We start from the raw sequence: 16,154 nt of genomic DNA, 5'->3' as shown, positions 1-16,154 counted from the left end.
CAGACATGGGCATTCCAGTGATATCGATGGCCACCCTTTCGAATGGCCTCGAGTAGCTGTCTGTTCGCAGCGCAGCCTGCATCTTTGGTGTCGGGCGACCTCGGCGCTGGCAGACCTCGCAGGATTCGCAGTAGTGCGAGACGTCTTTCGACATTCCCGGCCAGAAGAACCTCGCTTCTACTTTTTCGAGCGTTCGAGCGGTTCCCAAGTGCCCAGCGGTCTCATCATCATGCAGCATTTTCAATACAACGTCGCGGTACGTTCGAGGGAGGAGTAACACCGGTTCCTTTCCCTCGACACGACGCTGTAGCTTCACGACACCCTGTTCCATTGTCAGATGGTCGAACAACCGAGCCATCGTGCGCAGATTCTTGTTTCTTTTTCTCAATTCCTTCCTTGGAGGGAGGTGACCTGCTTTTAGCCACTTTTGGACCTCACCGAAGACCGGATCGAGCTCTTGCTCACGCCGTAAGATTTCGACGTCTATTCCGCTCGTGGCTTCGTCACGGGTCGTGGCCATGAGTTCGTTGACTTCCTCCTCCTTCTGGTCGACTACTGGCCTGGACAGGGCATCAGCATTTCCATTATCACTGCCCTTTCGGTACAGCACATTAAAGTCATACGTACTCAGCTCGACAGCCCATCTTCCCCGTCGTCCTGTGGCATCCCCGTCTACATTAATCGAGCAGGGGACATTCTTCAGCGGCTTGTGATCGGTCAGCACCGTGAACGATGTTGCGGCCAGGTACTGACGGAAGTGTCTGATTGCCCAACTATCGCCCACAGTTCTTTGTCATAAGTGGGTCATCGGCCTTCACTCTTGCTTAGTACCTTGCTCGCATAAGCCACCACCTTCTCCTCACCGTCGACCGTCTCAGTCAAAACCGCTCCGACTGCGGAATTCGATGCGTCGGTTGCGAGTTTAAATTCTCCTTTGCATGTCGGCAAAGCCAGAATCGGGGAAGATGTCAGTTTGTCTTTGATGCTTTCGAAGCTTTCGGTTAGCTCCTGGGTCCATTCAATGTCGCCTTTTTTCTCTGCGGCTTCTCTAATGGGTCTCACGAGGTCAGAGTAGTTGGGGACAAATCGGGAGTAATATCCCGCAAGTCCCAGGAAACTTTTCAGATCGTCGGCCTTCTGTGGTTGCGGCCAGTTACGCACCTTGTCGACGTTTCCCGGGTCGGGCTGCACGCCCGCCTTGCCCACCTTGTGTCCAAGGAACACCACCTCATCTCGTGCGAGGCAACATTTTCGGGGTTTTAGCTTCATCTTCGCTGCTCTGATCCTTTCAAAAACTTCCTCCAAGTTCTTCAGATGAGCCTGTTCTGTCTCTCCGAAGACGATGATGTCGTCTATGTAAACGAGACAGCTCTTGGAGTCCACTCCAGCCAAAACCAGCTCCATTAGTCGCTGGAACGTGGCTCCAGCGTTCTTGAGGCCGAAGGGCATGGCTCGGAACTGATGCAGGCCTTTTCCTGTGCTGAAGGCCGTTTTCTCGCGGTCCTCCTCAGCCAGTTCTACCTGCCAGTACCCTGATGCCATGTCGAGTGTGGAGAAAATCTTTGCTCCTGCGAGACTGTCGAGACTTTCGTCGATGCGTGGGAGTGGAACCGGCAAGCTCTGAGTTACTGCGTTCACTGCTCTGAGGTCGACGCAGAACCTGAAGCTGCCGTCTTTTTTCTTGGCCAAAACAATTGGTGAACGCCAGGGACTCGAACTTTCCTCGATTACTCCTTCTTTGAGCATCTTTTCTTTCTGCCGTTCGACTTCCTCCCGGAGTTTCATCGGAATCCTGCGGAGATTCTGGCGTACTGGCGCTGCATCGCCAGTTTCGATACGGTGCTGGAGCACCGTTGTCTTCCCGATATCTGCGTCGTTTTTGCTAAAGATGTCACTGTACCGCGTCACCAGACGTTCCAATGAGGCTTTTCCACCCTCAGACAGGACTGTGGCGTCGATGTGGAGGTTGGAGATGAGTTCATCGAGCGTCCCAGCGCAGGGCTCCGCTGAGGCGGTAGCGGCGCTGGGCACGTCGTACACACCTTCTCCATTTTCCTCGATTGTGAACAGAGTGCCGATCTCAGTGCCAGGTGGGATCGTGACCGCCTGTGTTCCGACGTTGGTTATTTGGACGGGAATCGTCGCCTCTTCAGACACTGACCCGATGATACGGGGAATCCTCCATTCCTGATTGTTTCCCACAGGTAAGGGCTCCATCACCCCCTGCCAGGTGGTCTCACGAGTAATCTTTACGCCACCGTTTGGTATTTCGACCATCATCGGAGCGAGCCGTTTTGATCTGGCGGGTACCGTGATCGCAGTGCATGTAACCACTCGGGATCGATGTGGTCGCAGCTCTGCGTACGTAGGGAGAGGAATCTCCAGGTCACCGATCCTGAAAACTCCCGATCTGTCGTCCAGGATCGTTTTGTGCTGGCAGCAGAAATCTCTTCCCAGCACCACCTGGTAGATTAAACCGGGGATCACCATCATGGTTTGGATGAACTGTCTTGTCTGGACCTGGAACGTGACCTCGGCTTGACTGCTAACAGTTATCTTCTCTCCACCTGCCTGTGTGATGGCTCCAAAAGCCCCTTTACGGAATAATGTTTTGTGGATCGCTGTCTGGGCGAAATCCTGGCTTATCATGGACGCATCGGCGCCTGAGTCGACAAGGGCCCACACCCCTCTTCCTTCAACCTCGATTTTGACTACCGATGCTCGTTTAGGGCTGCTTAGCTCTTTCTCCTCTCTGACTGATGCCCGCCCAGCAGCACCAGTCAACGGTCGTTTCCCTGATGCGTACTCTGCTGTGTTGTGGCTGAAGGCTGGATTCCCGTGGCGTCATTTTGTTTCCAACAGTCGGCAGCCCAGTGTCCTTGTTTCCCACAATTTAGGCATGTCATCCCGAACCTATTGCGTGGGGTGCTCGAATTACCGACGCCACCCGCTGCTACCGGCGTTCTCCAGCATGCAGATATCAAGTGGCCATGCCGTCCGCAGCCCAGACAGCAAACACCTGGCGAGATCGCTCTTGGTGTTGTCCCTGGCTGCGTGCGTCGCTTCACCAGCTGCGGACAGTCGCGCTTGAAGTGGGCGGTATCGCCGCACTGGTAACAAGCGCCCTGTCGGCTGCTGTTTGGCGGTTGGTCTCTGATCATCTGAGTCTTTAGCCCGCTCAGCTCGCTCTGAAGCTCTCCTATCATGGTCAGGATTTCTGTTATCTGGTCACCCTCCGTATGCTGGTTTTCTCTGGTAGAAACGATCGCTGCTGCGTCGTGTCCGTAAGACGACCGCATAGCAGTCAGAGTGAGGTCCTTTTCTAACAGTTTTTGGGCGACCTCCTCTGCTTTTTGGAGAGTTGACGCCGTATCGTCGTTATGTAGCTTCTCCTGGAGCTTTAGATCGGTCAGGCCGCACAGAAAATGCTCCAGTGCTATTTGTTCAAGGTCCTTGCTGGACAGTCCCGGGTTTGCAGTGTGTGTGAGCTTACGGACGCGATTGGCGAACGCTTCCGTGTTTTCACCGGGCAGCTGACGCACCTGACGCAGCTCTGCGTGTGCCCTACGTGTATCGACGCTGACTCCAACTTTCTTCTGTAGCTCTCCTTTCAGCTTCTCGTAGTTGTTTCTATCATCCCTGTCTAATTTCCCGCAAACGTCCAGCGCAGCGCCATCCAACAAGTCAAGCAAGGCAGCTGCTAGTTTTGTCTAGTCCAAGTCACCAAAACGCGTCTCAAAACGGGAAATCCACGTTTCCCAGTTCTCCTCCTTGCGACCGCTAAATTTTGTTGTGTTGTGAATTCTCATGTATAGTTCGCTCGCCATTTTGGGCAGTGTACGGTCGATGGTTAATTGATATGATCGTATCGTCCAACGATACGGGATGAAATAGCAGAACGTGCTAGTTTGAAAATCGTGTCGTACAACGACCACGTTATGAGGCTATGAGCTGCGAGCGCCCCCAGCGCCTCAATACGATTTAATGTAAACTTAGGTACCTATTGTAATCGACCTGAAATTAACAAAGCTGTGTCGATAACGACTACACCCTCTCCAATTTCAGGTCAATATCTAAAAGCACCTGTATCGAAAATCGACACCATCAGTGCTGTAAAAAGAAGCACATGAGCAAACCCTCTTTTTTGTGATAGTGGGAGCGTAAATTTGCTTACCTTCACCGCGCCAATGTTAGGTCGAAAGGCAGCGTCTCCATTTGTGATGTATTAGGTCGGGTATCACAACGGCAGCAGCAGCAGCAGCACGCGTGGCGAGCCCCAGGTCCAGAATGACCGCCGCCCCCGGCTGCGGCCGTGACCCCGCGCCGCCGGTGGCAGCGGCGCGCCCAGCGGGAGGCGGTCCGCAGTGGCGCGCCCAGCAGCGCGCCGAGAGGTGGCACCGGGCACACAGTGCACTAACACATCCTAACAAACGGTAAAGGCCACCCGTAGCCAGCGGCGGGCGGAGTGAGCCGGCAGCGTGCCGATTCATAGGTAGTCGTTCAAAGTTTTAGCCGCTTACCATTGAGGCCGGGAGACGACTGTAGTGTTATTTCTTGGGAACAGTTCTGTCATTTAACCCGCGCCCCGTTAAGGTCTACCAAGCATCGGTCCCATGGGGGGATTTGCCCCCCCCCCCCAAAGATCTCGAGAACAACGCAAAATAGCGACAAGCAGCAAACTGTGTTGGATGGTCCCAACGAGGAAATACCTTTTGGCTCAATTTCATTGACCACAGTCAAACCGATGACGTCACAGGTCAGGTCAAATGTCGAATTTTCACCGTTTACAGGCATTTCAAGAAATATGTTTTAACCCATTTATGCCCAGGAATATTGACCATCATGAAAATCGACGAAATCAAAATATGTTATGCTCCTACCAGGGCCTTGCATGGAATCGAAAATAATTTTCGCCTGCAGCAAAAGTTTTTCGAGAAAAACGTAAAAAACATGCGTTGCGAAATCGCAACGAAGGGCACACCGGGCGCCATCAGCGTTGCGAAAACGCAACGACGGGCACATCAGACGGACAAAAAGTACACTGAACTGCCGTATATGCTAATATGTTTTGACAAAACAACAATCAACTGTTGACAACTATTGCTTGAAAATGCGGAACCCACATCCGTCATGCTTTATAACCCGCCTAAGAGCCTCAGTGAGGAAGCATAACTTCATGATTCGCGAACGGGGAGATGGCAACACGGTCATTATCAACCATTTACGTTGTCCATTGCTGTTCATTTAAAGTTGTGGTCGACACGTATCCAGGGTGATGCTTTCTTTTGGAAGCTAGACAGAGCCATTACCCCCACCTATCAGACCCCACACTGAATACAATTAAACGGAGGATTGGGAGTAAACCAGTGCCTCACGTATGCGCGTATATCCGCAATCATTGTTAACCACCCTCCTAGGAGTAAAGTTAAATTCCATTGCAGGTTAGTCGTACCCACTCTCAGCAAAAAGAAAAGAAGGACCGATCCGGCTCTAACAAATTACCCGCGTAAGGCGTTATAGCGCATCACAACAAATCGACTCCCAGTTTATCATGTTTACACCTAATCCAAAATTTTCATGGCCCCACTCTCAGCGACCTTCACGTATAGCCTCTTTCTCGAGACAATGCCAGGACAGAATGGTGATTCGACGTCAATCCGTCCTTTCCATCTTCAGGATAGTTTAATCCTCCTCCACGCCTCAACCCCCTGTTCCGGGCTGGACCGGCAACGTATATCGCAATCGGGCAGCTCACATAGGAGCGCGCCTGTAGCCGGGTGCAGCGAGTGCTTGGGAGGGGGGAAGAGGGTGGGTCATGGGTGGCCTGCCCACTGGCTGGGCTCAGTCTCCAGTCTACGATTAACCGTGTCCGGTCAGACAAATGTCTCCCCTAATTCCAATAATCCTGCTAGCTCTAAAAATGGTCTGATTAGATAAAAAGCCAATCAAAGTAAGAAAACAAGCGTATACTCCACATCAAGCAGCTTATGAATCTATGCAAGTTATGAATCCTAACAATTATTATTTTCCCAGGTCCGCCCTCATTACCCCTGCCGATGGGCTCAGCTACCCCCAGAGGGGGCCTATCCCACTATTTGCCGACCCTCAGTTATCTTTTCTAACGTAAATGTTGGTAGTCAGCAGATTCTATCCAGAGAATAGCGATGCCCATCTGTCGCCTGCGATACAAGAATACATCCCCGTTATTCATTACATATGGACAATGTACATAGAAGATCCAATTTCCAAAGGACCTAATTATCTCTCAGCTCCGTTAGCATCGCCGACCGTTTGATGCCGACCGTTTGATGCCTACCATGCGATTTCCAGATGCATGGGAACGCATTGCTTAGTGAACGAACAGCCCGAGGCCGATAATCTGCGAGAGAAAAAGAAAGGAGTGTTTGTGGCTGTTTGAACCAGCAAATATGAAATGTGTCGCAACATTTTACGTGCGAACGCACCTTGCACTAAACATACCTATACACGTCCCTCATGGCATAGGCGGCGGAGCGGGGGGGAGGGGGCACCGGGGCACCGTGCCCCCCTTCATTTTGCCATTTTAACATTATCCCTATAGGCGTTGCATGGAAATGGAAATGGAAAGAATGGGACCAAAAGTCGGCAGTGCCCCCCCCCCCCTTAATTGAAGATGTTCCGCCGCTACAGCCTCTGGCTACAAAATGAGAGAGAGAGAAAGCAAGAGAGAAAGAGAGAGAGAGAGAGAGGGAGAGGGAGGGAGAGGGTTGGGGAACGAGGAGGAGAGGGAGGAAGATGGGGGAGAGAAAGAGAGAACCCACAGCGTAGCACGAGTGAAGTCTATTGTTGATATTCATACTTCCGCTACCCTGCCAATGTGCCCATCGTTGCGTTTTCGCAACACCGCTGTCTTTCCGATGTGCCCTTCGTTGCGTTCCCGCAACGCGACCGTAGTCATATTTGAAAATAGTCACAAACCCTTTTTGTAGCATTATTTCTTAACAAAATGCATATCTACGCTATTGTAGGGACTCTGCAGAATATGTTTACACAATTTTCATTACGATATTATTAAGTACTTAGCCTACTTATCTTGGTTTTCGTGACGTCATCACTCACAAAACCTTTGACTTCCCTCTGGGAGCTCTAGGCAGGAACTTACCGGCCGCACAGACTTGTAACTGCGTAGCATCATGCGCACAACCATGCTACACACGCTGAAACTTGTCTCATCGGTTAGTCTCTTTTACACACTTCTCAAGCTTCGATCACGTCGACGCTTGCTTGCGTTGCGAAAACGCAACGAAGGGCGTAAATGGGTTAAAATCGAGTAAAATGCATGCCATTAATCGATAAGGAATCGATGAATGACAATTTTCGATGGGGAATTGTTCGTCAAACACATATTTTGTAATTTGGGATCACTGATACCAGGTCAGGTCACTGAGGTCAGGTCACTGAGGGTCACAATATGAAAATAACTATTATGTGATGCATGTTTTCTGGTTCATTTTACATGACAAATGCGATTATGTGGGTCAGGCAGCCTTTGGGGCCAGTTTAGGTTATGTTCTGGTGAAGGTCAGGTAAAGGTCAGGTCAAATTTGGTCACATTTTTTAATTTGATATTTTTGCATAAAATGGGTATCGATTCGATGCAGCTCGTCACGCAGCTTTGGTCAGGGTCATGCAATTTTCAGGGAAGGTGTAAACTTTTAATTGCAGATGGCCTGAACTTATCCTGGCTCCTGACCGCATGGGTATTTATTTACTTATGGTGAGAAAAATAACTTACGGCACTGAACGCTTCGCTGCTATCCGCCACTATTTACCAGAGTTATTCAGGAAAAAACGAGGAGAGGGGCTCATTTTATCACCCCTAATAAGAAGTAGGGTTTCCATTAAAAGTAAACGGTAACATCGAAAAATAACATTTCCTGTAGTATATTTCTCAATTTTATATGGTGGGTTCTTTCGTAATGTTAATAAATGATAAGGTAAACAATATTGTAAGTTGACCATGGCACTACATTTCCATTCTATTTCATCCCGTGACCCGTTTGTTCTAGCCCCTCTCGCCTGCCGCCTCCCCCCCCCCACACCACCACCACTACCACCAAACCGGCTGAGTTGGCTGAGGCGAGTGCCTCCCCTCCCTTCATGCCAAACAGAGCCTGGCTGTCGTGACCTCTGGCCTCACCGCCCGAAGGCTCGCCCGCTGTCCAAGGACGCCCTGCGCGGGCCGCAGTGATAGCCTCTGCCGAGTCCCGCCTCTATCCACCGTTCACCACGCGCTGGATTCATTCATGCCTCTGTGTTTCAGCCTCCTACTCGTCGGGTGGCGCCACTGTAGTCATAGGCGACTGCAGGGAAGCCGCGGTCAGAATGCCCCAAACGGCGAATTTTGAGGTTTTCCTTTAATTTCTCCGAAACTAGCCGGCATACAATCAAACCTTTTTCCATGATCATGAAAGGGAGTTAAACGAATAAATCGGTCACATCTTCAAGCCTACAAAGCTGAAGACGAAAAAGATATAGCCGGAAAGGCAAAACCTACGCTTAAAACCCGCGAGACCTGTACATGAAAATTGGTATCTAATCAGTGTGTGCTGTGCCTTTGGCCTGGGCTAATCTTTGAACCTTGGGATGCAACAGTCACGATGGCTCCATCACTGGAGCTACAAACTCTAAAAAGATAGGCTTTCTCAGAATCCCTCATTACCCCCACCGAAAGGGCTCTATTACCCCCAAAGGGGGCATGCCCCACCATTTGCCGACCCCTGATTTAGGGCCTTGACTTTCCATACGTGCGTTTTGGGACTAGATATTAGAACAGTTGTGACGTCATGCTGTCGAACTTGTATTGCAATGTAACGTATAAATACCATGGACGGAACCACTTACTCGATTATAACCTTGGCAACAGTGAAAAACAAAGTTGCCCCTAATTTCTTCGACACTACGGACATTTGGTGACTGCTGCCACCAGTGACGTCATCATAATATGCTTATTTTTCAAGACACAATTTCCGGCCACTTACCGTGTACAATTTGAAATCGAATATTTTTTTCGGTGAGAAATTATTGGCGAGACGCTGAAGCTGCCAAAACTCACGTGAGAGTTTCAATAATGAACTTGGGCCAGCGTCCCTTTGAGGAAAAAAAACGAACTATAGTTATGAGCATTTTGATTAGTGACCTTACCCTCGTAAGTTATGTTTCGTGGTAGATAATCTGCGGGGGCAGCTGCCCTGAAAATTTCATCAAAATCTATTGGGCCGTTTGGAAGCCTATCAAGGTGCCCGGATCTCCTGCGCCAAATACGAATCCTTTCCCGAAAAAGAACCACCCTCAGTTTGTTTTTCCATAGAAAAACGGAATTCTAAAGAATAGTGTTTGTCTAATAAAGAAACAACCTTTGGGTATATGCCGTCCGACTGTCCCTCTGTGTATCCCGCCTGACCCTGTCCCTTTGTGTGGCAGCTGGAGGAGTTAGTGCCGGGCGGCGGCGCCGGAGGTCAACTGCCGCTCTTTTTGACCCGGTGCGTGGAGTACATCGAGGCTGAAGGTCTGGACACGGAGGGCCTGTACCGGGTGCCCGGCAACCGTCAGCACGTCGACCTGCTGTTCGAGCGGCTGGCAGAGGACCCGGCCGCCAGTATCGGCGAGCTCGACCTGGCCGTGAACGCAGTGGCCACTGCGCTCAAGGAGTTCCTCTCCAAGAGGCTGCCGCCGCTGCTCACTCAGGAGAAGATGGCCGAGCTGACGGCGATCGCAGGTGGGTGCAGCTGCTGCCGGCCGCGCCGCCGTGCCACGCCGCTGTTGGCCGGCCGCGCTGACCCGCACCACATTGGGAAATCAAAAGCTGTCTCCAGATTGACGCCACTTCTCGACGCGTACATTGAAACCCAGTATCAAAAGGACATTGTCCTGAAAACAGCAAAAACTAGCCTGACCTAACCTAATCTAACCAAATCCAATTTAACTATTGCTAACCATTTTTCACTGGGCCTCGTTATTTCTATACTGGGTTTCAGCATACTCCCTCGTGACGTCTTCACTTTGTATGCATCTTAGTCTGTTAGCGTGGTGTTCCTTGGTGTCACATGTGCTTTTTATCCCGCCATTCATTGCAGACTTTTCACCATTGCAAAAAAAAAATGCAGTCGCTCTGAAAATATATATAGACGCTCCTGCATCAATATTACATCGTCTGTTGCGGACTTGTTAAAATTCGTCGGAAAAAAATGTGTTATGACCGATTTTCTGGCGTCACTGGCCGCCAGTGTCGGTCGAAAGTGGCATTACAGGGCGTTTCAAACAAAGTGTTGTGGTTTTGAACGTCTCCCATTTCCTAACTATATGACCTACTACATTGAAATTTTCCAGATTTAGCGGCAATATTATAACATTTTATGTGGCAGAACTACAAGTTCCTAGGCAGAACGGTTTTTACACCAGAGGCCTCTTGCAACAAAATACCTAGCTAGGTAGAATCGGCAAAATACCTACCTAGTAAAACTACCTAGGGCGGTAGCTTCTCTTGCACCATCCTACCTTCCTACCTAGGTAAATTTGACATCTCGCGTTTTTAGGATTTGTTTTGATTGGCTGTTTGGCGACGAATTATTTGTGAGCGCAAACAAATAGTAACTAATGAAAACAATTAAATGGATATTGCTTTTATTAATATACATTTTGGTATTATAAAATCATTTTTTCATTTACGTAAATACCGATAGAAGTTATTTTGATATTAAATTACTTGAACAAATAAGCTTCGTTTCCATGGCAACGAGTGAGTCTTCAACCTGGCTGTTCTGCTACGGAGGTTTGTCGGCTTGGTACGGAGAAGCACCTCTGTGAACCCATGGAGCATTTGGTCGATTATATTATTATTCACTCATAAAACACTCCCTGGATCCACCAGTGTCCTTTTTCATAAAGCCTGGAATTGTAGAATTGTAGTTGTAGTTTGTAGGTTTGTACTTTCGATTGTACAAATCTGTTTCATAAAGGAAAAAGTACAATCCGAAAGTACAAACTACAATTCCACAAACGTACAACTCACATTCGGCAATTATCAGCCAAAAAACTAGCAATCTGTTTCATAAAAAGAACGGTTCCTCTGATTTTGGGATTTCCTTGGCGGAAAATACAATCGAAATCTACAACGCCCTAACCGTGTGTAGAATTTCGGAGATGAACATGGTGTGTCAAAAGTGGAAATAGCCGCCCGGCTTTAGTTCGCCAGCCTTGTCAATAGATGGCAGTACCACAATATGGGCAGCGGATCGTGCAATTGACGTCAAATTTTCGTTATCTGCTAAGAATTGAATGGCGGATCTTTTCATGCAAGAATCAAGTAAATCGGTCCACAACTTTTCTAGCAACAGAGATATGAAGTCAAACATCCTGCCAGAGCGGCGGCGCGGCGGCCGGTGGCAGCCGTTACGCGCCGCCTGGGAGACAGGCGGCGCTGAACGGTTCCGAATTGGCACTGCACTAAAACCTGTTAACTGCTTGGAATAGTTATTATAGCAAAATTTTTATTCAAGTGAGGAATAACCAAGGGCAGGAAGTATGTATGCTTGTGTGCGTACTATGTAAGCCAAGAAACTGCATTAGCAGATACTCGCTAATATTAGATCCAGCCAAGTCCAAACGCATTCCAGCTGGTGTGTTTCTGATGGGTCAACAATATTTATCGTTCGATCGATGGCGGATACAGTTTTAACAATACAAAAAATATTTTTGCACAGCTCTATTCCTTGAATAATTCTCTTCAACGCCTCATTCCTAGTTAAGCGAATTAGCCCACCATGGTTGAATAAATAAGGCGATTTCGCCACAAGGTCGGGGAAAATCAACCGAAAACGGCCGCGCTCAACGTTAATTTGGGCATGCAGACTCTTAAAAACTCGCATCGGGCGGGCAGGGTTTCCCAGATATTGGCTTCAAAACACCGTATTCGGCTCCCGAATACGTCCAAGTGACCCGCCTCGTTCCTAGTTAAGCTCTAATTAGATCAAGTGACTCATAGGGAGCGAAAAAGCGACAAAAAGCATGAATTTCCCTATGGCGGCGGGCTGCCGGGTTGCCAGACGGCGCACCGGCTATTTCCACTTTTGACACACCATGAGTATAGGAAATAGGAATCAGCTTAACGTTGCCAATATATTTTAATTCAATAACAACCATGCTCAGATACACGATATGTATTAATACGAGCGAGAGAACGCAGCGAGCGAAGCGAGGTCTTTTCAATATAACGGAAAAATCTCAGTATTGAGCGGCCCGGTCCGGCCCGGCCAGTAACACTTTTGAGAGGCTAATATCTCAACAACCGCTGGACCGATTGGCCTGCGGTCTTTTTAATTGGATAGTTCTATTCCTTCTACACCGTAATTGACTACTCCTGATGCATTTCTGATGCTCTCTCTCTCTCTCTCTCTCTCTCTCTCTCTCTCTCTCTCTCTCTCTCTCTCTCTCTCTCTCTCTCTCTCTCTCTCTCTCTCTCTCTCTCTCTCTCTCTCTCTCTCTCTCTCTCTCTCTCTCTCTCTCTCTCTCTCTCTCTCTCTCTCTTCTCTCTCTTCTCTCTTCTCTCTTCTCTCTTCTCTCTTCTCTCTCTCTCTTCTCTCTTCTCTCTTCTCTCTTCTCTCTTCTCTCTTCTCTCTCTCTCTCTCTCTCTCTCTCTCTCTCTCTCTCTCTCTCTCTCTCTCTCTCTCTCTCTCTCTCTCTCTCTCTCTCTCTCTCTCGAGCGGGCCCCTGACATAAATTTCGGGGGGGTCAGCTGACCCTCTGACCCCCCTGGCTGCGCCACTGAGTTTATTAACCCTCGCCAGCACAGGCAATTTTGAGTCCTTCGACGGCACAAGGGGGGGGGTTGGTACGACCCCCCCCCCTCGCGTTTGGCCCCTGATCGAGCTAGAGCTTCGCGGAAAAAACGAGCGTGTTGCCCGTCACGAGAGGAAGCCGATGATACCCAATTTTAAGGTCCTTGGTCATCGGGTGACCTTCCAGGTCAGGTCAATGACCCGAAAACCGGGAAAATCGGGACCTGTTAGAAAGTCGTAAAGTGTGGCTGCCATGTGGTTTTCCGGGGTGCTGATCACGAATATCGTGTTAGTTTTGATCATAGATGATGTCTTTAAGCATTTAGACCAGGTCGGGTCAGGTCAGGTCAACCGGTAGGGGTTGTGACGGGTATTCGTAATACGTGTCAACCGCCTCGGACAGCTTCGTAACATGTTACGAAGGCACCAAAACTACTTCGTAAATGTTCAAATGGTTGCTAAATTCGAATTCAGCGCCAAAAACTAGCCTAGAAACATGTAAAACTCGAAAAAGTGAACCGAGGTCACTCGAGGTCACCAAAGGTCAATGACCTGATCTGACCTTCAGGTGACCTTGACACCCTAATGCATGGGAGCAACATCAAATCACATGTTTTAACGTTTGAAACCACGAAAAGCTTGCAAACGCGCGGCTAATGCGAGCCGACATGCGCCGAACCGCGATTTCGGCCAAACATGGTCACAGAAAAGAGGTCACAGGTCAAAGGTCATTGGGGTCAGGGTCATGAAATTTTCAGGGTAGGTGTAAAATTGATCAATGCGAGGGTACTGAAAGTTTCGTCGCGATCGGCCGCTTTTTACGCGAGTTATTCGCGAAAAACCTTAGGGGGGGGGTTGCATCAACCCCTCCCCCCTGTGCCGGCGAGGGTTAAACAAGATATGTGAGCAAACATTTGTAGCACTCGTAGCGTAGTCTTTACTTATGCATGAAGAAAAATTAAGAAACTGTAACCATGCTGACCTTGTGCAGGCTCAGAGTCAGCTCTTCAATTTATACCTATGTTAGGGCACAGTGAATGCCACTTAAGACAGATTCGCAGCTCAATTTATTTTCATTTCCATTAGTTCAAGTTTTAATAATAAGTATATTAAAGATCATTCCTATATTAGGTACTTATCATTTAGCATAACATGCCCAATATTTAGAACCTAAAATATTGCATTAAAATAAGCTGCGCCACTGCATGTATTAACAGCGCAATATCTGTCGACAAAATCTGGTGCCAACTCAAGGTCAAGTGGTCACGTGTGACGTGACCATTGTCCGGTAGCTGCGCAGCACCATGCAGTAAGGGTGCTGCCTCGATGCCCCGAGTTGTCTATGAATTGAATGAATAGACGGCAATTAATATGGTACCTTTTGCCATAGGCGGCGGAACGGGGAGGGCACCGGGGCACCGTGCCCCCCTTTGATTTTGGCATTTTAACATTAGCCCTATGGGCGTTGCATGGAAAGAATGGGACCGAAATTCGGCAGTGCCCCCCCCCCCCTTGATCGAAGGTGCTCCGCCGCTACTGCCTTCTGCCCTTCTATTATTCATCCCCTGCCACTAGGAGGACTTACTTTCAGTAGAAAAAGACGCAGTATTTGCTTTAATTATTATTTATTGGCAAATATTTTTTAGCAGTGAAGGATACAGATACAAAACACAATGAAAACGCTCGCTGGAGCAAATCATTGCTATATAGATAGATGTTGAAATGTGTTGCCATTGAAGAATCTACTGATTTTCCTGGCGGCTCTCGTTTTCAAGTAACTACTGGTCTTCTAAGATCTCTTGATTGCTCACCGTCTGGCGTACCTTCAAAGCTTTTCTTGAAGCTAATCAAACGTTACCATGGCTGCTCTTGATTGCATGGCGTTTGCTGGTTCTGGGTTCTTAATTGGTTGTTGTTGCGTCTGATCCTCTGGTGCTCCATGTTTCATCACATCACATTAAATTTCTAATGAAAGACACTTATCTACCTTTTATTTCACTATCAGTCGACTTGCATGTAGCCCTGTGGCCTGTTCTCCTTTTTATTTCCACGCTAGAATCCACCAATTGTTGAGAGAAAAAAACTAGGGTAACAAAGCAAGAAAAGTATGTCAAGTTAAATAATTGAGACGGTTCTAGAAAACCAGAAAAAAATCAAAAAGCCTGTCCATCTTACTCCCCTCATCTCATGACAAAAACCAAGCAGCAAAACATGCGAAAGAGTCCTTAGCAACGCCCTAGCAACGTATTTGTCTGAACTGCGCAATATGTGTCACATCTGGAAAATTTAGTAGCTGCTTGATTATTCAACTAGAGTTGGACTCTATAAGCTAGGCTTTTATAAAAGAAATAAGTGTTTGCTTATTGAATTTATAGAAACTGCTTCTATAACTTCGAAGCATTAATTAATAACAGAAAAGCTTGTTTGCGACATATTTGTAAAGAAACATCGGAAATAGCTTGGACTCGTGCGCTACTTTAGTACATTTTTGGTAGAAAACTTTGTCCAACCTTATGTTTTAGGGACTTGCCCTTACCCTATTGAAATACATTGTACATTATTAAAGATACTGACTGGCATGGCAGCCGGACTCCCAGCAGAGGCTGTGGTCCATGACTGTCGGTGATGGTGTGTTGTCGGTGTAGCGTCGTCTGTAATCTGCAATCTGTAATCTGTATGCCGGCTGTCGGTCTATCTAGTCTGGAATCTGTAATTTGTATGCCGGTGCTTTGGCAGGCGTCTCCGATCGTCGAACGCGCCTGTTCAAGCTGACCGTGCTGCTGAAGGACCTGCCGCCGGTCAACTTCAACATCCTGAAGTACCTGTTCCGCCACTTTGGCAGGTGAGTGGTGGGTGAGTCGGCCGGCCTGCTCCCGCCCCGCCCCGCCCCGCTCGACTCGGCGGCCCGTGACTGACCGCAGTGCGGCACTCTGCCCGTGGCCGTGTGCTGGCACTAGTGGTGTCAACCGGTTACCAAAATTTCGCTATACCGATACCGAACCAATACCGATTCGGTATTCGGTATTTTATACCAAAAGCATTTGGTATTTTGTCGGTATTATAAAAATCAACTGCTGACATAAAATATTTGATTTTTTTTGTTAAACCTTCAGAACTCAAACTTGATTTGCCAAATGACATTGGATGAAGACAAGCCATCATGACACATTTTCCCCAATGCACGATGTCATAACATAACAAATGGGGCACAAACGTTAACTGTAATATCAAACACATCAGTCTACCAAGGTTAAATGGCAACTTATTAGTGCTAGCAAATTCAAAACCATGAGGCATGAGGATAATTATCTTACAAAAAAAGCTAATGTGCAAGACATA

General features: G+C 48.3%; 1 protein-coding gene across 7 annotated transcripts in view; it reads left to right on the top strand.

The window, feature by feature from the left end:
- The window catches only part of LOC122383683 (rho GTPase-activating protein 190-like), a 406,057-nt gene that overhangs the window by 382,375 nt on the left and 7,528 nt on the right, over positions 1 to 16,154 (top strand). For all 7 annotated transcript variants that reach the window (XM_043370373.1, XM_043370389.1, XM_043370415.1 and 4 more), the window contains 2 exons: positions 9,463 to 9,757; positions 15,552 to 15,657. In XM_043370373.1, the coding sequence (XP_043226308.1) occupies positions 9,463 to 9,757; positions 15,552 to 15,657 (401 nt within the window). The remainder of the gene's footprint in view (positions 1 to 9,462; positions 9,758 to 15,551; positions 15,658 to 16,154) is intronic.

Source organism: Amphibalanus amphitrite, unplaced genomic scaffold, assembly GCF_019059575.1.
Source record: "Amphibalanus amphitrite isolate SeventyFive unplaced genomic scaffold, NRLGWU_Aamphi_draft 000013F_arrow, whole genome shotgun sequence".
NCBI lineage: Eukaryota > Metazoa > Arthropoda > Thecostraca > Balanomorpha > Balanidae > Amphibalanus > Amphibalanus amphitrite.
The sequence above is the reverse complement of the archived record's forward strand: the minus strand, read 5'-3'. Positions and strand labels throughout refer to the sequence as shown.